General features: G+C 32.1%; 1 protein-coding gene across 6 annotated transcripts in view; it reads left to right on the top strand.

Moving 5' to 3' along the window:
- The window catches only part of dome (cytokine receptor domeless), a 172,591-nt gene that overhangs the window by 108,413 nt on the left and 41,638 nt on the right, over positions 1 to 22,540 (top strand). For all 6 annotated transcript variants that reach the window (XM_075362170.1, XM_075362167.1, XM_075362168.1 and 3 more), the window contains 4 exons: positions 4,084 to 4,240; positions 8,911 to 9,066; positions 12,754 to 12,921; positions 21,801 to 21,958. In XM_075362170.1, the coding sequence (XP_075218285.1) occupies positions 4,084 to 4,240; positions 8,911 to 9,066; positions 12,754 to 12,921; positions 21,801 to 21,958 (639 nt within the window). The remainder of the gene's footprint in view (positions 1 to 4,083; positions 4,241 to 8,910; positions 9,067 to 12,753; positions 12,922 to 21,800; positions 21,959 to 22,540) is intronic.

Genomic DNA, 22,540 nt, shown 5'->3' with positions numbered 1-22,540 from the left:
AAAAACCGTCTAACAAACATAGTAAAAAACAAGTGGAATGCTGAATGGAGGAGATTAAATACAAAATTAAGCACAATAAAATCTTCTCCTTATAAATGGAAAAGCGACTATAAGTTGACTCGCCGTGAACAAGTAGCGATGACCAGACTTAGAATCGGTCATACGCGATTAACAAATTTATATTTGTTAACCGGCGAAGTGAGACCAATGTGCGGTGTTTGTAATAAAACACTGACAATCAAGCATCTTATAGAAGAGTGTACCATATATGAGGACCTCAGAAAGAGGTTCCGTTTTAGAAATAATATTACTGCTGATCTGGATAATGTAAATGAAGAAAATATAGTTGCATTTTTACACGCCAGTGGACTTCTTAAAAGTCTATAAAAATGAAAGTTTAAAGCTGTGACAAAAGAAACTCTAAGCGGTAGCTTATATATATATATATATATATATATATATATATAAAGAAAAAATGGTATTGATAAGTTTAATTTTAATTTTAAATGTATGCATATATACATAAGTGAGTCTCGAAACGTGGCACGTATAGTGACGGGAGGTAGCCCTCTTGCCTAGGCCATTTTGGCTCACCTGCATTCAAGAGCAGTGAGTCGGGGTGTGTCCGATGATGGCATGGGGGACCCTCAAGGGTGGATTTAGGGCGCAAGGCTGTGGGTGTACGCTGTGCATGCCTATAGCCTGTTTATAAGAAGGATTCAACTGCCACGGCACCCTGGCGCGACTGATATACTGCTCAACGGCGGTTCTGGTCGCCCCGAGGGTGCTTAAACAAACTATAAATGAGACTCGTAGAAGAAAGAAAGAAAGATATGGTAGGATAAGTTTTAATTTTAATTTAATGGTCTTTTGGGAACCTATCTCAAATTTTAATATTGGGGCCCTTTACACCCCATAAGTGTTTTGTGATTGTCCTTGTCTTTATGTCTTAAATGTTTTGTGTAGTTTGTGCTTTTAAATAAAATGTAAGGGCCCTTTACACCCTTACATATGACGATCCAGATGGTGATAGTAGTTTCTTTTAAAGATTGTGACGAGGGCTAATGACCTTAGCAGTCGATGCCCATAAAAATTCAGAAAAAAAAAAATAAAATAAAAAGAAACACTGTGTTCAATTAATAAAATTAAATATAATGATTGTGACTGATTTTATATAGGAAAAACATAGATCCTTTAAAACTACATTTCTTGAACATTATAAAAATTACAAAAATAATAAATTAAGGTTTATCTATTATAGCAGACCTAATAAACAATAAACATTCCATTTTTGATATTAACATAAATTTAGAAATATTAAAAATTAATAAAACTGACATAAAATTAAATATATTAGAAAAATATTACATGTATAAATACAAACAAAATTTCAATTTGATAAGCCATCAGACAGTGTTTGAGGTAGATGATGTATAAAATACTGAAACAGATTGCAGCTCTCATATAAATTAATATGCAATAATGTAGTTACTTCGATCATGACTGAGGATGCAGGATCCTACGAAAGTACTTTAATGAAAATTAAGGTAAGATATGTCTTATCTCAATATTCTGTACTAGGCAGTTTATTTAATAGAATTTAAAATATAAAAGTGTATCTGTGTGTGTGTGTGTGTTTTTAAAGTCTTCCTCACTCATCACTATTTCTCAACCTTTCTGATTACCTAGAAAGCTGAAATTTGGATCAGTGATTTACAGCAGCCTTAATAGTAGAACTAAGCTTTAATTATTAATCTTAAAGTGTTAGGAAATGGTTAAACCTGAATTAAGATGTAATTCATTTTCTACTAAATTGAATTGGTGTAATTAGTGTGCATGTTTATTTATATGAAGGGCCACATATAAATATTAAACTAATGTTTTGGACAACGTATCTCATAAGGTTCTAACAGATTTCAACCCCAAATAAAACATATATTTAAATATTTGTTCTCAAAAAGAAAAATTGATACAAACTTACAGTATTTTTGGACATATATTTCTTTCAACTTGTATAGACATTAAGTAAATATCACCATAATTCCTAAGAGATAAACATTGGGTCAATCTAAAAATTGTACCAACATTCTTCAATCCTTGGTGTTAAACCTAACATTGGATAATATAAAATCAGCTGCCATCATAATTTTACATTTGTATTTCTTCTAATGGACAACATTTAATCATTCTGAGTGTAACATTTAGGTTTATTAGATTAGGGTTCAGCAGTTTAATTTCTTCTTACTTTAATTATAAAATTAGATTATTCCCCAAATTAAAAATATAATATTGAGTATCCAAGAAATGTTGATAGTATTTAATTAAAATATCCATTTTCTTTATAGTGGTTACTTGCCAAATCACAAAAATTATTTAATACTTGCTTCTTTAAAGACCATAGTACTAATGTGCATTTTGATAATTAAAATTTGCTTATAATTAAAGTATTGTACATTTCAAATCCACAGTAAAGCATGGGAATTTTGTTAGTATAAATATAAATTTTTTAACCATTCTTTTGAAACAGATCATGTTTGAGATCCAGTAAACAAATTCAGGTGCCATACGTTTTACACCCTTCTTAAAATTACAAAAATGAAATACTGCTGTATTCAAATTGTTTTTCTCTCTTCAAAACATGTTACTTTGAAGGTCAAATCAGAAAAAAAAATGTCAGAACAGAGTTTCCAAACTCTTTTCCCTTCTGCTCTCTAGTCCCCTAGCACCCTCAAATGACAATAAATATTAAAAAAAGAGCTATGCTAAATGAAAATTGAAATAAATTGCAGAACAAGAAAATACTAAAAAATTATTTTACAAAAAGTTTTACTTCAAAATCTAAAACTAAATGACAGTTTCTATTATTAAGGAGTCATCATCAATAGATACTGAGAAACTAATATATATATATATAAACTTAATTAAATGAAAAGAATTAATAAACAGTAAATATTATTTGACAAATAAATAATCACAAAACAATCTTTTCTAAGAGTTTTTAGAATAAAATTAAAAAATGTTAAGAATAAGAACTCTTGTCATTTTGGCCAGTGGAAGTCAGTCTGAATTTAGTTTTAAAAAATCTAAACCACTGAAATATCCGACTAAAATCTCCTACCATGATGTAATGAGAAAGATAGATAGTAAGAATGTTAAAGCAGTAAAACAGATATCTCCTCCCATGAACTGAATTTAAAGGAAAGGATAACTGTTTAATCTTCTGATACAGGAAAACTTTCACATAAAAGGTTTTTAATAATTTAATCAGTAAAAGGTTATTTGATATTGGTCCCCCTCCTGTTATTTTACAATGAAGTTCCTGGATTGTTATTGATAAAATAAGGATCCCGGTTGTCAGACTCCAGTTTATTATATAAATTTTTTTTTTTAATTTGTTTCTAATAAATGCATTTTGTGACTGGTTTCCAGGCGATACCAGATGATACAAGAGAAACAGGCTACAGACAGTTTCTCTTGTCTTATATATTTATAATGAACTGACTGTTTATAATTTCCTGAAATTAGCCAAAGTAATATTAAAGTTGTGATTTTTAAAAAAAGTATTTTTTTACCTTGCTGTTGAACAGAGAGCAGGGATATACTAGTTAAGTAGAAAAAATAATTTATTTATTTTTAATAGTGATACAGCCAAGTTCAGTAGTTGTACTAGGGTTCAGTTTAGTATGTAAGCATCACATGTATAAACCAGTTACTCCTGATAGTTAACAATAAAATTAACCCAAGAATTATATCGGGAAAATTATGAGAATTGTGTAATGCTATCAGAACATTGCTGACATTTGCCATATGCACATCAAAAATTTGTATTTTGCATTTTCATTGATCATATTTGTAGCATTAAACTTGTGAACTGAGATTTCCTAAAATATTGTTCTTTTAGCTAAAATGTCTGTTGTTTATTTGTGCACATACTGTGATAACCATTTAGGAAGTGCAGGTATGAAATAACAGCAGTTTCTGTGAAATTAGTTTGCATTACGTAATTTTAGCTGTACTGAAATAACTGGATTACTAGGGATATTGTAATGTTTTTCTTTTTTTAATGCAATTTTATAATTTCAGGGGTATTTGAATTGGACACATGTTGGGACAGATGTAAACATTCATAACATTACAGTACCTGAAAAAAATAAAACGTATCAGTTTGCGGTTTCAGCAAACTCTTACAAGAAAAGCAGTGGCATGGTCTGGGCTTCCTGCACAGTAATGCATAATAAAGGTACAGTATTACCTTTATAAAGGTACATCTCTTAAATTTTAAAAGCACAGTAACAACAAATTAGATTTATAGCAAACCAAAACGGGTATAATGATATTTTGATATACACTGTAAGTAGAAAATACATTAAAAAGAATATAAAAGAAGTAAATATTTCATTAATTTTGAATTTGATTTGGACATAATGAATATAACCTAGAAGAAATATAACTTATATTAATAAAAACAGAAGTAAAAACATTAATCTCTACATTAGTGTAAACTGTACTATGTATCATTGAACCGTTCAGTAACTTAAAATATTTAGATGTTATGGCTACATCATTGCAGATAAATTTAAGAGTAGTGACATTTGTAGAATTAATTGTAAGCAAATATGCATTGGAAGATCTGGTAGGCCCTTTAAACAAAGATTTTCAGGCATTTAAGAAAAAAAGAGAAGAATTTTTTAAATACTACTGATTATCTTGTTAAACACAAACATCTAATAATGAATTTATAAAGTAATTTAGAAATGTTAGAAAAAATATTAATAATCATAAACATTTAGAAAAGATATACTTACAAACATCATAAACACATACACTCACACACTTATAAATTACAGGTAAATTTTAAACATGAATTATTTAAATTGGCATACCTTTTTTCCCCCTCCTCCCATGGGCCGGACATACAATTAATAAGTAAAGCTCGATCCAGGAGAGTGCCTTTTATTCTAAGTGGGCCTCCCCACCTACCGACTGAAAGTCCTGCATGGCAGGTTAGCCCCTCCCCCCTCTTCGGCTATTTTATTTTATCTTCTGCCTGCCTCTAATCCCCGAAAGAGAGTAATCCGGGCCTGACTATATCATTCCCACCCCTCCAGAGACCGGGTTTCAGTCTGTACAATTTTGTGCCATTTGCCTCTAACCACTGAAGCAGGGGGAGCCAGGCTTGACTACGTCTCCTCCATACACTTACCCAGTTGCTGGGACTCGGTCTTTTGTTTACCCCTTAACTGCCTAACATTCCCCTGGAGTCCCTACCCGCTCATCAGAAGCAGCACACCTAAGCATGCCGACCCTCACAGATGGGGCTGTCTGCCCAACCCCTAAAAAAATCTCAGTACCCAAGTCACCACTCTTCAGCTTCTTTTTTAGGACTCGCCTGACAAAGCCCTCCCCAGTACCCCGGTTGCTTTCATTAGTCAGCAAGAAACTGATCAGATGATCTGGTCCCACTCCGCTAAGGCCAGAGGCTTCTCTGGTCTTCCTCCCATTCCCAGCATCTAAATATGGTGTGCTCTGTGTCAGAACTATCACAGTACATACATACTGGGGCATCACTCTTTCCAATCCGGTGAAGAAACTCATTGAAGATGCCATGTCCAGTTAACACTTGAGCTAAATAAAACATTCATAATTAAATCAAAATAAGAAAATGCACAATTGGGTTTTTATGAAGATTATCATCATTTCCATGAGGCACTGAACATGTTAATAATAGTAAAACATAATAAATTTACATGACATCTATGTGACGTGTATATTTTTATGAAAATGTTTTTTTAACTGTAGCCTAATTATGATGATAAAGAAGATACAGGGGCCACCAGCCATTGCTCTGTCACTGTTAACAATCTTGGTGGCTATGCTGACTCATCTGCAAACAGCAGCAGTTGGTATGTGGGCTATTTGTGTTGTTTTTTCAAGTTCAGTATGTATAGTAAAACCAACCAACCACCAAAAGTTGCAGTTGTGTTATTGAACAGATACATTCAGTTAGCCCTTGGTTTTAGTAAGTTCCAAAATCCGTGTTGTAGTTATTGTTTTTTTATGAAGTCTCCAGTTTTTATTAAACAAACATGTCCAAAGCGAATAACAAAAAAAAAAAATTATGCCTTTAATTAGGAAAGTTAACTTCTTAATAAACTGAAAACTGGTGAAAGCATAGCTTCAATAGCAAAACTGTTTAACTTGATTGAGTCAACTGTTCGCTATATAAAGAAAAATGAAGATACGGACAAGAGTTTAATGGTAGGTTCTTCTCAATCAGCTAAGGTTACGTCTATATGTAATGACATAAACATTGAAAAAACTGAAAAAGCTTTGAATTAATAGATCAAGGATCAAATGGAAAAAAAGGGTACTTCTCAGTTCACTTATATTCGAGAAGAGCATGAAATTTGTACAACTGCTTTGTTAAATCTGTGAATGAAAGTGGGATTAGTGCATTTATGTTTTCTGCTAGTAAAAGCTGGTTTGAAAACTTCAAATTTTCTCTTTACAATATTAGCATAATTGGAGAAGTAGAATCAACTGACTACGAAGCAGCACATTCATTTCCAGAACAACTGCATAATCTCATCAACAAAAGGGTATTTAGCGGATCAAGTTTTTAACACAGATGAAACAGGCTTATGTTGGAAGTAGGATACCTTCACGAACCTTTCTATCGAAAAAAGAAAAGTCCACTCCAGGTTTTAAAGAATTTAAAGATCATCTTACAGTCCTGTTTTGCTGCAGTGCTAGTAGTGACTTTATGCTGAAACCAACTCTTGTTTACAAATCGTTAAATCTAAGGGTGTTGAAAGGTAAAGATAAAAATCATTTACTAGTTTTATGGAAATCTAACCAAAAAGTGTGGGTAACAGCATCGCTTTTTATTCAAGTGGTTTCATTTTTTTGCCAAACATGTTGAACTTTATCTGAAGATAAAGTGTTTGTCATTTAAAGTTCTTTTTTTAATTGATAATGCTCCAGGACATCCAGAAGAAGTAAAATTTTTGCATTCTAACGTAGAAGTGTTATTTCTGCTACCAAACAAGTCAGCTCTGATTCAACCTTTGGATCAAGGTATCATCATGCTATCAAAGTCTATTATCTGTGGTGGACTTTCAGCGGATTGATAAGTGAAACAGGGGTGGATAATTCATTGATTGTGAGTCTGTGGTGGAAAAATTATACCATTGCAGATCGCATTGTAAACATTAAGGAGTCAGTTGATGAAATTAAACCTTCAGCGATCAATGCATGCTGGTGGAATCTGTGGCCCAACATTGTTAAGAAAAAAATGGAAACTGAAAAAACTAAGAAAACAAAATTGCTGATAAAATTGTGAACAATATTGTACAAATAGCACATAAAATTCTAGGTGAAGGTTTCAATGTAATCAATGCTTCAGATGTTTAGGAGCTGATGCGCTGTGACAAGGAAGAGCTGATAACACTGCCTTTACCTACTCTGGAAGATGACAAAAATGAAGAAGTATTACAAGTGAATTAAACTTAAAATCTGTAAACAAATTTTTTGTCTAGCCAGCATTAGCACCATACAGCGAATTACACAAAGAACTAAAAAAATAAATAAATAAAAAAGAAACAAGAAACAAAAATTAACAGTTTTTTTTTTTTTTTTTTTTTAAAGAATAAAGTTAGGTTAACACAGGCTTACATTACATAGTTAAAACATAATGAAACTCGTGTGTTTAATGTTGGCGGTTTTAAACTTACTGTACATAAGTTTTCTGTGTTCAAAATAACATGACGTGAATATAAATAAAATACTCTGCGTAAGTAAACATATTTATTATGGCTACACTCATTCATAAGCAAATAGTATGTTAGTAGGTACTGTAGTGTATAAAATTGACATTCGGGTTACTTAAGAATGTTAACTCCCTTTCTGCCATATAAGTTTGGTTTTGCTATTTATGTGAAATGGAACACCCGCCAATAGCAAAGGATTAGTGAACTTCTAGTTGTTTATTTATTAATTTAACTGTTACCTCAAATTAGTTGTAAACATTAGTCCAGGCTGCAATAGCATGTATGTGATGTAATCGTATGATACACTATTTAACGAAGAGAAAATATAACTTATAATGGTGAAATAGAGGATAATTTTTTCTCGGGGTCATGTTTCTTTGGTTTAATTATTCATTTTATAGCAGATTTGATTGGTAAGCCTCAGTAATCGTAGATGCTTCTGTTTAACTCGATAGATTTGAATAATATAATCTTATATTGCATGTATGATAAATTAACATTATTGGCTTCATTATTAGATGTACTATTGCTTAGTTTATATCAATCTAATTATGATAATTATTAACCAATAATTTATGATTTTGACCTCAACATATGAGATCAAATACTCATAGTTTTCTGCTTGATGCAAAACTACTGAATTAAGCCAATCTGTTTAGTGTGTGTTAATTCCATCATCTTGTTTCAACATTATTTGATGGTATCAAGTATTATGTAAGAAATGAGACTAATACATTTATTCATTGTTCTAAAGGTATACATATTTTTCAGAATGCTCACTTTTATTTCTAGGTGTCTGTAATAATAATGGTAATAATTAAATGATATAACATTTTTTTAAAAACATGATAAATTTTTAGTGATGGTAAAACAGTATAGCCTGCATTTTTGTATTTTTTATTGTATTTACATGGTGTCACATGAAATCACTTGTGATATCATCATCACAGGTCAGATGATGTTAGTATATTTTCCTGATTTACTTCATAACAAATTCTCATTACTAATATAGTCACTAATTTCAAAGAACGTAGTTTCATTATCTAGGAAAAAAGTAATGAATCTTTTCTTTTTTTAATGCCTTATACTACAGTGTCAAGTTTATTTATGTGTACATGTGTTTTTTTTATTACTAAAACAGATACTAAAAAAATGAAAAGTGTATGGATCAGTAGTATCGGTTCAACATTCATTGAAGTCGGATGGAAATTAGAATGTTCAGACAGAGTAGGTGTAGTAAAAGGATTTCGCATTTACTACTGTCCAATTGCTGCACTACACGTCAATGAGTGTAAAGGTAAATAAATAATGTTAAATTATTTTTATGTTTAATAGTTATGTTTCTAATTTGATTTGATTGCATTTAAATTACACACCACAGACATGTTTTGTTTATCAATGGAAAATGTTACACCTTGAAGATGTATAAAATAAAATTATCTCTTATTTTTTTCCCCAGATACAGACATAACAGAAACTGAATGTTTCCGCCGTGAAAAAAAAATTAACTCTTGGATTTTTTTCATGTTTTTCATTCTCAAGAGTCAAAAATATGTAATTAGGATTTTTGGGTATCAAATTAAATCCTTGTACTGCTAAACCTAAAGTTATTCAGTATCATCAACAGAATTCAACATTATATTTATGATCGTATTTATTGACACTATATCACATCTAACAGAATATAAAATAATTCTCTTAATTATATATGATAATTCATAAACATAATCCATGGGTTGATTTTGGCCATTAATGAACTCAATCAAGATTTTGGAATTAGTTATTTTTAACGAACAATTGTTAAGTTATTGGTGCAAAATTACGGCAGTTATTATGTCCACAAGAAAGTGAAATATATATATAAATGTATGTATGAGCTTTTGAGCTGATGGTGGTTTTGGTGTCTGGGGGGATGTGAAACACGAAGATATGTCAAAATGTTTCAGAAGTCAAATCATGGTACCAATTACAATGATACCTTTCTTATGAAATCTACCTAAAATTAAATACTCTGTGTTGTTAATGAAATGGAAAATTTGTTGAAACAGCAGGTAAGTATTACAAATTGTCTTTCTCGTTCTATAGTTTGATGATTTGTTTTACTAAATGTTAAAGTATTAATTAAAACAGGGAGAATGTCTTATCTTTAAAAGAACACTTAACAATTATACAAAAAGTCTGTAATTTTCAAGGCAGATTGAATTGCACCATAATATTATAACTTCATTTTAAATCCCTCATTTCATCTCGTAAAGACTGAAACATAAGTATCACTTAATATCAAGCATAATCTAAAGAATAATTCATGCCATGGCCACAGATTTTCAATATAATTATATTTTTATATGACATAATAAATTGACACTAAGTAAACCAGATTCATTATTTTATTCTTGTACTTATGAATATAAAAACACTGTTGATGGATAAGTCCTACAGTATAGAAGAAATTTATGTTGCTTATACAGAATAAAAAATAAAAGATATTAAAGAGTATTTTTTGTACTCATTATACATCAATTAAAACATATGTAAATGGTTTCTAGCCGTCCGACTTGGTATGGGAGTTAAATATTGATAGATTTACAGAAACTATTCACACCACACGGCTTGGAAGCCATGTTATACCTGCCACCTCTCTGTTTACTGAATTGAACAACTCTTTGCAAAGAAGTTAAAGAAAGTAATACAAAAGGAAAGAAAAATATTATTTTCTCAGTAAGATATTCTATGTATTCTGATTAAAATTATTTCTTAAAACATAATCAAATAATTATATTAAACAATTACTGAAATTAATTTATAAATCGGAGGCAGCAAAAACTGTTTAAAAAAACAAAATTGAAAAAACACCTAGTAACTATTATTTATTGTTAAACTATCATCACCAGTAAGTACAGAGAACTAGTGAGGGGAGATACAAATAATACAAATATATAATTTTTTTTAATTTACTGACGAAATGTAAAGGAATTCAATAACATTTTAGTCTGTTCAAGTCAAAAGGAAAGCAGAATGTTAACACAAACTAAACCGGTGAAAACTTCCCTGTTCAGGCTTGCTACCATGGTCTAGAACAGTGAACCAAAAGATACGGAACCCTAAATTTGAAAACATATTTCAGAGGGAAATTTAGTTTTTTGTCTTCAGAAATGTGTGTGTTGGAAACAGGTGACCTTGTGATAGAAGATTAACAGACAATAGCCAAGCAATTTCTCCTTTTTGATGAAAGTGGTGAGTCGGCAAACATGCATTTCTCCAGGCTCAATGTGTGTTCTTTGTTGAAAGTTACTTTAAATTGCAGACATTCAAGAAGACATATGAATCATGGTGCCTAATAAATCTTCAATTTTCACACATAGACACTCATTTTAAATAAATCGGTAGTGTGGATTAATATAAACGATCCAGCCGACCTACAGTTTTAAGTGATGAGTCCTTGGAAAGTATTTGCATATCCTTGCTATGTTCACCAAAAAAGTTGATACAAACTGTGTCAACAAAGCGGAATGTCTTATGGGAATGTTCGCAGAGCCACAAATAGCTGAAACTCCGTTCATTTGCATTCATGTTGTACATGAGCTTCGAGAACCTGATAGGGGAAACAGACTAGATTACTGTCAATGATTTTGCGTTTTATTCGCAGCAGTATTCAGGCGTTAGATTATGTTTTCTATTCTGATAAAGCAGGTTTCACTTAAGTAGCTACATAAACAGCCAGTACAACAGATACTGGAGTTCAAAAACCCTCACATTTTCTATGAGACCCCGTTACATTCACAGAAGGTTGCAGTTTTGTATGCGATTTTGTGGAAAAGAATTGTTGACCCAATCTTTTTCACGGAATTGATAACAGCTGAATGTTATCAGGTCATCATCATGTAATTCGTAGCCCTGTTAAAGGCTGATGAACAAGACTATAGGCTGCAGTAAGATGGTGTAATGGCACACAGTGATAATGTTGCACGAGTTCTTTGGGGAACACATCATTTCTCGTGGACTGTGGCCTCCTTGATCACCAGATTTAACTTCCCCCTGTTCTTTGGGGACATTTGAAGGATAATGTGTATAAAAACAACCCTCACACATTTGATCAACTCAAGAATTGAAGATAAAAATCCCGCCTTTGTGCAATTACCATCCAAAAAGTAGCACCTAACATCAAGAAATGTGTTGAGGCATGTGTAGCAGCAGATTGAGGACATTTCCAGCATCTGTTGTGAAGAAACTAAATAAATATAAATACTTTTTGTTCACCTACAAATTACAGTAGAGTATATTATGTTAAAGGTTTTTTTTAGAATATTAATTCTAAAAAAAATTTATGGCAAAAATTGGTTACGTATCTTTTGACTTATTCTGTACATGTCTCTTATGCTGGATCAGAAAGATAGAAATCTTCCTAAGAAAGAGAGAGAGATAGAATTAACCTACATCTGTCATCTGTATGTAAAAATAATGTGTAATGTTCTTATGATAGAAAGTTTCTGCAAAAACATTTATAATTAATTTTAAATTCTTAAAGACTTCTATGAATAAAATATATTTCAAAACTAAAGTGATCAATTGTATAAGTCTAAACTATAAACAAAATGACTCAAAAATTGTTATTAAAAAAGATTTACTTAAAATATAATATAGTGTATTTCGATATATATTTATATAATATTATATATAAGTTATAATGTGTGTTTACATCTATATTTACTAATTCCCCTTTATCATAATTATAACTGTTTAACTGTTGAAATGCACATTTCATTTTATGATTTTTATATTTTTGGGAGTTTATAAATTTAAAAAAATAAACACGAACAACAGTAATGCTTACGTAAACTTGTCGTTACAGAATATATAAGTGCTCACATTGATGGCTAATATGAACAGTTGATAACATAAATGGATTATTTCATGAGTTTCCTTCCTCATTAAAGGTTTTTTCTGTATCTATAGAATTTTCTATATCGATGCAAATTTGTTTCAGATGGAATTCGATATAATACTACTGTAATGGGTGACCCACCACTAACTGGGCATGGCAATGTCACTGCTTTAATACCATACACCACGTACATGTTAACAATAGCTGTGCTGACTAAGAGTGGAGAAGGTGTGCAGAGTGAAATTTTACGTAATACAACCCTGGAAAATGGTAAATGGTTTTTTTTATTTTACTCGCTATATTTTATTATTTAATTACCCAGGATATTATCCTGACTGATTCACTATTAACAATCAGTTCATACTAGAGATTTATTATTCTCTTATGTACTTATACATGTCTAATTGTTTGTAGAGGGAAAGGATTCTGTCCATAATTTTTATACTAAAATAGCCCTGTTAAGCTGGCCATAGAAATTGAAAGCTTTTCTCATTTTTATGGTGTAGTTGAACATCTGGTTTCTCTCTTTCTCACTCATTGATATACACATAGTTCTCTTCCATGTTCTGCCTGTTTATTAACATGCATTATTATTATTATTATTGTAAAATTATGTTCTAACTGTACCTAAAGTACTAGGTACTTTGTTTTCCGCATCCATTTATCTACTTCTAATATTAATTAAATATTTAATAAAAGAATTCATCCAAATTAGTATATTTAAGTAAATTTTTGTTATTAATTTTTCATTAATGATAACAGTTTCATTATTACTTCCTTCTGGTAAATTAATCAAACAAATTGTATCACCTTTTTTATATTTAATTATTTTCTGTAGTAATAACACCTTGACTTTGTTTACAATTACTTCAGTAATAATAATAACAGATGAATTTTGTTATGTATGAAAAATTCCAGATCTGACCAGAATTTTAACCCAGATCCTTTGCTGTGAAAGTCCTTAATGTTTTGAAGTTTTGAATTGTGTTATCAACATTTATCTTGAATAGCAAACATAAAACACATTAAAATTTGCAGATTCATTATGTTTGTTTTTCCGAAAAATTTTTTCAGTGGCTTATTAATTTAAATCAAGTGATAATCTGCATAGTTTATATGATAATTAATAATCTATTCTAATAATATTTTTAGCTGATTGTATTTTAAATATTGAAGTGGTATGCAGCTGATAATGAGCTAAATATGAACACAATTTTATCTTTAAAAAAACCTTTTTTTTGCATGCTTCAGAGGATGAGATGAATGATTTGTAGCATGTGTGCGAATTCCATGCCTGACCAGGATTCGAACCTAGGACCTCCAGAACAAAACCTGTCTTTTGGAATCTGCAAATAGCGAATTATACTTTCCCCTTTACTAGTAAATGTCTTTAGACTGCCTTCTATTGTTGAACATTGCTAAATGTATCTAATTAAATTTTTAATTCTCTGGTATATCCAGCTTTCATCCTTCTGAATAAAAATTACTTTTTAGACTGAATGAAAATCTCAGTCTATTGTTACTTTAGTTTTAAATTGTGTATTTTTCTCAAAAATGATGTGCAGGTGAATGCAATGTCATCTTTCAAGAAAAGGCAACAATTCACAAGTTCGTGTTGCAGTACAATAAACTGGATTTGCTACTTGAACAGCAAATGTAGCTCTGTGGTAATTGTACTTCAACTTGCTGTAACCTGTATGATAGTACACCTTTTGGAGTCCTACCTTTCTACAGTATAACAATATAGTATGAGACTGTCAAATCAGCCTTCAAGCTTGAACATTTTTGTATTTACATGAATAATGAAAGTGAGTGATCTGTTAGGAAACTTAGTTTACATATTACTGTAAATGTTTTTTCTAAGGTGTTCATCAAACTGATTAAGTGACCTGGCATGTGTCATAAGACACCTATGAAAACAGCATAGAAAGAATAAAAATTTTCACTCCAGGCTTACTAGGGAAAGTGAGAAGTGAAGTGGTTTCCTGTTGTCTTCTATGAGCCAAATATACTTTAAAATCAGCATGCTAACCACATCAAAATAAGTTGATAATCACCTTCAATCTGTTCACCACAAAGGATGGCTGTATAGTGAACATCATTACTCAAAAATAATGAGTTATGAGTTCTGCTTTATATCTCTGATGCTTTAATGTGTATCATTGCCATAACAAAGAGGTTCAGTATGATAGATTAATATACTATTTTCTGTGGGAATTGTACACTGTCTTCATATAGTAGAAGAGACGTGCATTAATAATGTATGTAAAATATAATAATAAAGTCTGAAAAAGTCCCATAACTCTGCTTGATTTTACTTTTTTCTGTTAGTTACTTTGATGTTAATACTTATTTATCTTTTAACTAATTTTTGCTGATTCAGAAAAATGATTTTGAGGAAGAACGTTTTTGTTTTAAACATTATTTTGCTCTATTAAATGTGAAATTAAGGCTTGGAAAACAGGTAGACATTTTCAACAAATTTAAATAATTTTGTTTCTCTAATAATTTTTTTGGGTTTATTAAATGTTATATTTTGAATTTTGTTAATATAAACCACCTTGTACAGAATATTGAGAAAAGACATATCTTACCTTAATTTTATCATGATTTACATCCCGCATCCTCAGTCATTATTGAAATGATTTTGTTACTGCAAAATAAAAATTTTAAATAAAATAATGAAAATTCCTTATTAATTTATACAAGTGTAACTATCTGTAGTAGTTTTTATAAAACTATTTCCCTCAAACATTCTGATGGTTTATCAAATTAACCTTTGCAGGCGGCGATGTTTTATGGCTGTGGGCAGAAGACTTTTCAAAAAAAAATTTTGTGCAAAAACTATTTAAAAATAGTAACTTAAAACATCCATTCATGCATAAAAACAACATATAACTTGTGTTTTTGTTGAATCCTGCCACTAATCTGGTTCAGGAATATTGTTTAATTATCTCGCGAGACAAAGTTTACATGAAAACAGCACAGGTCTCACTGAGCGCACTAGAATTTGCAAACTGTAGGTGATGATTTTGGTTATGTTTTACATTCAGTTCTTTTCATATAAAAGACACTAAATAATAATAGTAACATTGATGGTAACATAATAACAATAGCAATTTTGAAGAAGTAGTGCACCTAGGCAGGGAATAATATAATATGGTTTTATAATAATAATAATGTAAATATTTTTATTCATTTCCTTTTGAATTTTTGTCTTGAAAATTTTGTTTGAATTCAAACGAGACAAGCTGAAAATAAAGTTTTGGAAGGAACAGTTTGTAAACAAATTACTTATAAAAGAGCAAAAAACACGGGAAAAAAATGCACCACGTGTCTTGTTACATACGCACAGCTATTGAACTCAACTGATAACTGAAATAAAATGGTTCCCAATCACGTTGTATCAGAAATTCCCACCTCAAAATGATTGAAAGAACATCTCCTGCCATCTCTTGGAATTTATATGTAACTATGTGAAGACAAATAGCCAGTCACATTCAGAGACTCATATGGGTTTCTGCCCTCCAGTATAAGTATAGGTAGCCCATATATGGATATCTGCCTGCAAAGGATTAAAATTTTGCTTGTTTTCTTATCAGAAATAGAATGTTTGTTGTTTATTAGATGGTCAGCCATATTAGATAAGCATAATATATTATTTTTGTAATTTCTATAATGTTCAAGAAATCTAGTTCTAAAAGGTCTATTTATTTTTCCTATATAAATACAATCACAATCATTACATTTAATTTTTTAAATTCTAACAGATTTTTTATTTGTATTATTATTTAATATGGCAGACCATATAATAAATAATAAACATTCTATTTCTGATATTAACACAAATTTAAAAGTATTAGAAATTAATAAAGATGAAAAAATTAAGTATATTAGAAAAACATTACATATATAAATACAAACAAGATTTCAATTTGATAAACCATCAGACAGTGTATGAGGAAGACAGTCTTATAAAAACTGCAACATGTAGCAGCACTCATATAATAAATTAATATGCAATTTTCATTATAATATTACAGTAATGTAACAAAGATTAGACCATGTGCATGGTTTATTTTCGTATTAAATATACTATCTCATACTAAAGGTGGTGGAGGGGTAAAGCTATTCACAACAATAACAGAATTTTACATGTGGTTAACACTAAATGAGCAGTGATAAAGAACCACGTCTTTTTATTCTTTTGACCTACTGATGAAAACATTGCAATGAAAACAAGATAAACCAAACTTTGTAACAGTCCTCCTCAGGACTTTTGGCTCCAGAATAAGAGTATTCCAAAGCAACATAGAAGGCATCAGTCGCAGTAAAAGTGAGTACATTAGTAAGTTAGCAATTAAACTTAAACTTGACATTACCACAATCCAGGAAGTACACGCAGCTGACAATTGGCAAATTCAATCACGAGGCTGTATATCAGGATATAATCTAGCTGCAGCAATAAATCCAAAATATGGAATTTACTACATACATTAGAATAAGTATTGATAATGTTTTGATAACCCATTCATCTTCCTCACAAGATCTTTTTTTACTAGCTGTAAAGGTCGAAGAAACAACAATTGTCAATATTTATAAACTTCCAAATGCACCGTGGCCTATTGGAATAATCCCCATTTTTAATCATCTTTTTATATTGTTACCACATATATGCCTAATTTAATATCAGCGAACAAACACTGTAGCAACTCAATGTGAGCTGACGCACAGTATGTGGACGTGCTGATAGAAGCATCACTACCACCGCGCAGATGACCACACAGTTCTCCCATCATAGTGGTGCTGTGGCCCCACCACTCTCAGGCTCTAGTAAAAGAGCAAGAGTGCACAAGAGTGAATTTTCAATTCATCGTCGACCATCATCTGGAAAACACCAAGAAGAAAAAGAAGTTCCCTGGCCGGCTCAACGTGGGACCTCCCAGCAGGTGCCAACATCCCTGCCGGAGCAGCAGGCCTGGCCAGCCCGCTGAGGAAGCCGCTGGATGCAGATGCTACCTTCCTCTCTAGCTCATCGGGCTTCAATCGCCCTGGCCGGCAGACTCAGCAGCAGTAGCCGGCCCAGCGTGGGATCGCTTGGGGAGAACTGCCTCGGCCGCGCCAGCAAAGGATGACCGACGCCAAGCCGACACTACAGGGCTCTGGAGACCACAGGGCCATGCTGTAGTGGAGACCCAACTGTCACTGAAGGAAAGCCTGGTCTGACTTCAGTGGACAAGCTGAACTCTCCAACTTCACCGGAGACCATTTTCTGGACCCAACAGTTCTTCTCAGAACTGACACAAAAAACGGCCCTTTTCAGGGCCACCACAAGGTTATGAATTACAAGCCATCAAAGCCATTTGACGACAACAGCCCTTCTCGAGGCTACCATAAGGTTAGTAAATGCCACATGCCGTCAAACCCATTCAGCGACAACATATACTGGAGATTTTAGTTTGCACCACTAAATTTGGGAATATGACAACAATACACATGGCGTAACCCTAGTAGACTGAGCAGAGAAAAGCAGCCTTAAACTACGCTTTGATGCTATGTAGAAATCCACATTTCATTCTGCAAGATGGAGGAAGGGCTACAATCCTGACTTAACTTTTATAACCGTGGGTGCAAAACTACACCATGCTATTAGAGAAGTACTTGACAACTTTCCAAATTCTCAACACAGACCATTAATCACCACTCTAGGCACAACAATTCCTATCAACTGTTCTCTTCCATTACCTAGATGGAATTTTAGGAAAGCCAACTGGGATAAATTCAACATGCAACTAGAAGATGACATCAGGTGGATCCCATCAAAAGTAGAGAACTACAAAAGATTTGCTGCTCTAGTAATCAGCTCTACCAAAAAACATATTTCCCGAGGAGTAATAAAATCCTACATTCCCTGTTGGAATGAAGAGTGTCAAGAACTGTACAATCCTTACAAACGCATAAGAGATCAGGCAGTAGGCGAGCAATTACTAGAAGCCCTAAATAGTGCTAGAATAGTTAGATAGAAGGAAACGCTGGAAAGCCTCAACATTAAGCACAGCAACAGGACAGCATGGAATTTATTGTACAAGCTATAAAATAGACCCGTCGCTACTACCAACACTCCTGGGCAGAAGCCATAGCCAAAAGAATTAGAACCTATCAAAGATCATTATTGATAAGACATAAAAAAGAGAAGTGAGGTATGCAGTTGGCGAAATTTGTAAAAGCCATCAATAGCTCCTCCCCATTACGGACCATATCACAGTGGAAGAATTCAATGCTGCAATCAATTTAACAAAATTTAGAAAAGCTACTGGATTAGACAACATATACCCTGAGTTTATTAAACATATCGGACCAAACATGAAACAATGGTTTTTAAATCTTTATAATGATATCCTTTCTTTTTCCTGTTTATCCTCTGGTAACTACCGTTTAGATAATACTTTTGAGGATGATATGTATGAGTGTGAATGAAGTGTAGTCTTGTACATTCTCAGTTCGACCATACCTGAGATGTGTGGTTAATTGAAACCCAACCACTAAAGAACACCGGTATCCACGATCTAGTATTCAAGTCCGTGTAAAAATAGTTGGCTTTACTAGGACTTGAACGCTGGAACTCTCGACTTCCAAATCAGCTGATTTGGGAAGATGCGTTCACCACTAGACCAACCCGGTGGGTTTATAATGATATCCTGCAAAGGGGTAAGTTACCAAAACTTTTCAAGAAAAGTGCCATTCATTCACATTTCAAGGAAATTGCCATTCCTAAGCCTGGGAAGGACATCACTCAATGCAAAAGCTACAGACCAATAGCACTTTTTAAGTGTATGTTTCAAGATCTTAGAAAGAATACTACTTGTGCATCTAACACCACTTTCAGTAACAGTATACCAATAGAGCAAGCTGGTTTTATGCCAGGAAATAGTTGCTGCAACCAGGTCCTTTTGCTTACAACCTATATAGAGAAAGGATTTCAACAAAGGCTTAAAACATCTGTTACATTTATTAATCTAAGTTCAGCCAGCCTATGATACAGTCTGGAAAGAAGAGGACTACTATTCAAGGTGTACCAGCTTGTTCCTTGCAAATCGTTCCTTAATTTACTGAATGAGGTGCTGAGTGATAAACTTTTCAAATACATCTCAGTAAAAAGCCAAGCATTTTCCACAGCCTACAAAATAGCCTACCACAAAGATCCATACTCACACCTCTATTGTTTAATATTTATATATCAGATATACCATCAACTATATCTCAAAAATTCACATATGCAGACAATATTGCCATCAGTACCCAAAGCTCAAACTTAGCCCATACTGTACTGACAGAAGACCTTGGCACAATCAGTAAATATTTCAAAAAATGGAGACTCCAGCCGAATCAAAATAAAAGTGATGTCACAGTGTTTCATCTTAACAACAGGGAAGCTATGAATTCTTACTATTAACTATGAAGGAGTTGCACTTAAACATAACTTACACCTGATATATGTCGGTGTCATGTTTGACAGAACTCTTACCTTTAAACAACACCTTGAAAAATTATTGGCTAAAGTTAAAACTAGAGCCAGACTGATTCAGAAGCTGGCAATTTGTCTTTTGGAGCTACCGTCAAAACTAAGAATCAGTGCACTAGCCCTCATACATTCAACCACAGAATATTGTGCTCCTGTCTGGATTAATAGCTGCCACATCAAGCTCATCGACACACATCTGAACCAGGCTATGCAAACTATAACTGGAACTACTGGAACAACTTCACTCCAGTGGCTGCCATTGCTGAGTAATATTGCACCCCTCTAAACTAGATGACTGGCAGCCCTTAAATCACAGTTTGAAAAATATAATGCTAACACATCTCTACCTATTCATGCCAATATAGATTTTCTCAAAATGCAGCACCCGAGACTAAAGTTTAGACATCTACCTGTAGCAGTCACCGATCTGGTCAACAACTTCAACACAAAGGATCACTCACTGGACATCACTATGGCAAGGTCAGAATATTACTAACTTCAACCTTGTGACAGATCAATTTCTGAGGATACCAGGATTTACTCTTCCCAGAAGACAGTGATGCAACATCAATTGGATTTGCAGAAATCTTGGTATCTGCAATAAGAGCCTGACCCAATGGGGGCTGCAGAAAGCCCACAATGTGACCGATGTGGAGCTGAAGAGCAAATAATCTCTCACCTGGCCCTGGTTTGTCCAAATGCATCTTTTAAAGGCTGTCTACAAGACATCCATTATCTACCCCTGAAGCATTGAAATGGCTGACCAACTGTGACCTGTGTTTGTGATAAAAAAGTGTAATAGACGTAATACAGTTAATATTATTGACATAATATTGTTAAATTATTGTAAAAATTGTGATGTTTGTCAGTTAATTAGAATATTTATATTTTAGTATTTTTAATATTGTTATTCAATATGTAATTTATTAGATAAATTCAATTTTGACTGTAGATGCAGGATCCCACAAAAGTACTTTCATGATAAAATTAAAGTAAGACATGTCTTATCTCAATATTCTGTACTAGGTGGTTTATATTATTAGAATTAAAAATATAACTAAACAATACAGAGGAAGAATATGAATCTTAAAAATATTAAGTTCAGTAAAATAATAAATATATATCTTTTGAGTTTTGTTTAAAAAAGGCAATATATATTAATTTTATAAAAATAAACATTAGATCTCTTATTTCATATTGCATAGAATCAGAAACCATTTTAAACAATGCACCTGTTGCATTGCAAAACTTAGATACACATTGACCCTTTGGTCATCATCATTTTGTTAATTTTAGTAATTGCCAGTTTCTTTAATGTTTTTAAGCTGTTAATAGCAGGAGTTACATAACAAAATAAAGCTGTTCAAAACTATAAAAAAAGTTATTAAAACGTAAGTTTATTGACAATGAACAAAGGACCGAATCATATGAGTTTATAGTGACAAAAGGTTTTGAAAATAGATAAAACTACGTTCAGAAACTCTGATCTGTATCACTGATCTGCTATTTCTCATAGTAAACTGATATATTAATTAAATCTGTGCATTGTAGGAATTATTTTAATCTAAAAAATGGCTCAGAAAATAACTGAATGGAAAAAAATTTGTTTTTTTTTTACTTTTTGCAGCACCTGATCCTCCTCAAAATGTTAGAATAACCGATGTGACAAACACATCAATGGTAGTCGAGTGGGATGCTCCTTTAAACATTAACGGGATTCTGCGTTTTTACTTAGTTGATTATGCTTCAGAGAGTCAACCATTGAAGGTCGAATCAACAACTCGTGTAAGTTTATGGATGCTATTTTAGATATTTACTCTACCTTTTATATCAATATTCATTGTACTTTTCTTATATGTTTGTAATTAAGGTTTACTATAATGCTTTTTGGGAAAATTTCTATAATCATTCTCTTTGTGATTGATAAATAAATCAAGAAATATTTACCTTCATTCATTGGAGTAATTCATTTCACTTTCTGCTTATGTATATCATTTATGACACTTATACAATGAATCAAATTTCTGAGAAAATGCTTCCCTTTGGAAGCCTTTAGTTTACTAACTGAGAAATAGTGTTGCTGTCAGTCACTTTTATAATCGAGTGAGACATTATTTAATTAATTTGAGTAATTCTAGACTTTTCAAGGAATGATGATAAGTTTATCTCTTGTAAAAATAAAAAAAGGTTGAACATTTTAAAAACAAGTAAATACATTAAGTAGTGTTATTTTTGTAGTGATTCTTTTGCTGTAATGCCATAAATTAAATACCTCATGACACTTTTCTATATTGTTTCTGATCAAATTTTTGTGGCCATGTTGTTCCTGTACTGGTATTCAGAAAAATTAACTACTTCTGTTTTCTT

This window comes from Lycorma delicatula, chromosome 4 (genome assembly GCF_047948215.1).
Source record: "Lycorma delicatula isolate Av1 chromosome 4, ASM4794821v1, whole genome shotgun sequence".
Lineage (NCBI taxonomy): Eukaryota > Metazoa > Arthropoda > Insecta > Hemiptera > Fulgoridae > Lycorma > Lycorma delicatula.
Note: the sequence above shows the minus strand (reverse complement) of the source record. Positions and strands in the feature narration are given on the sequence as shown.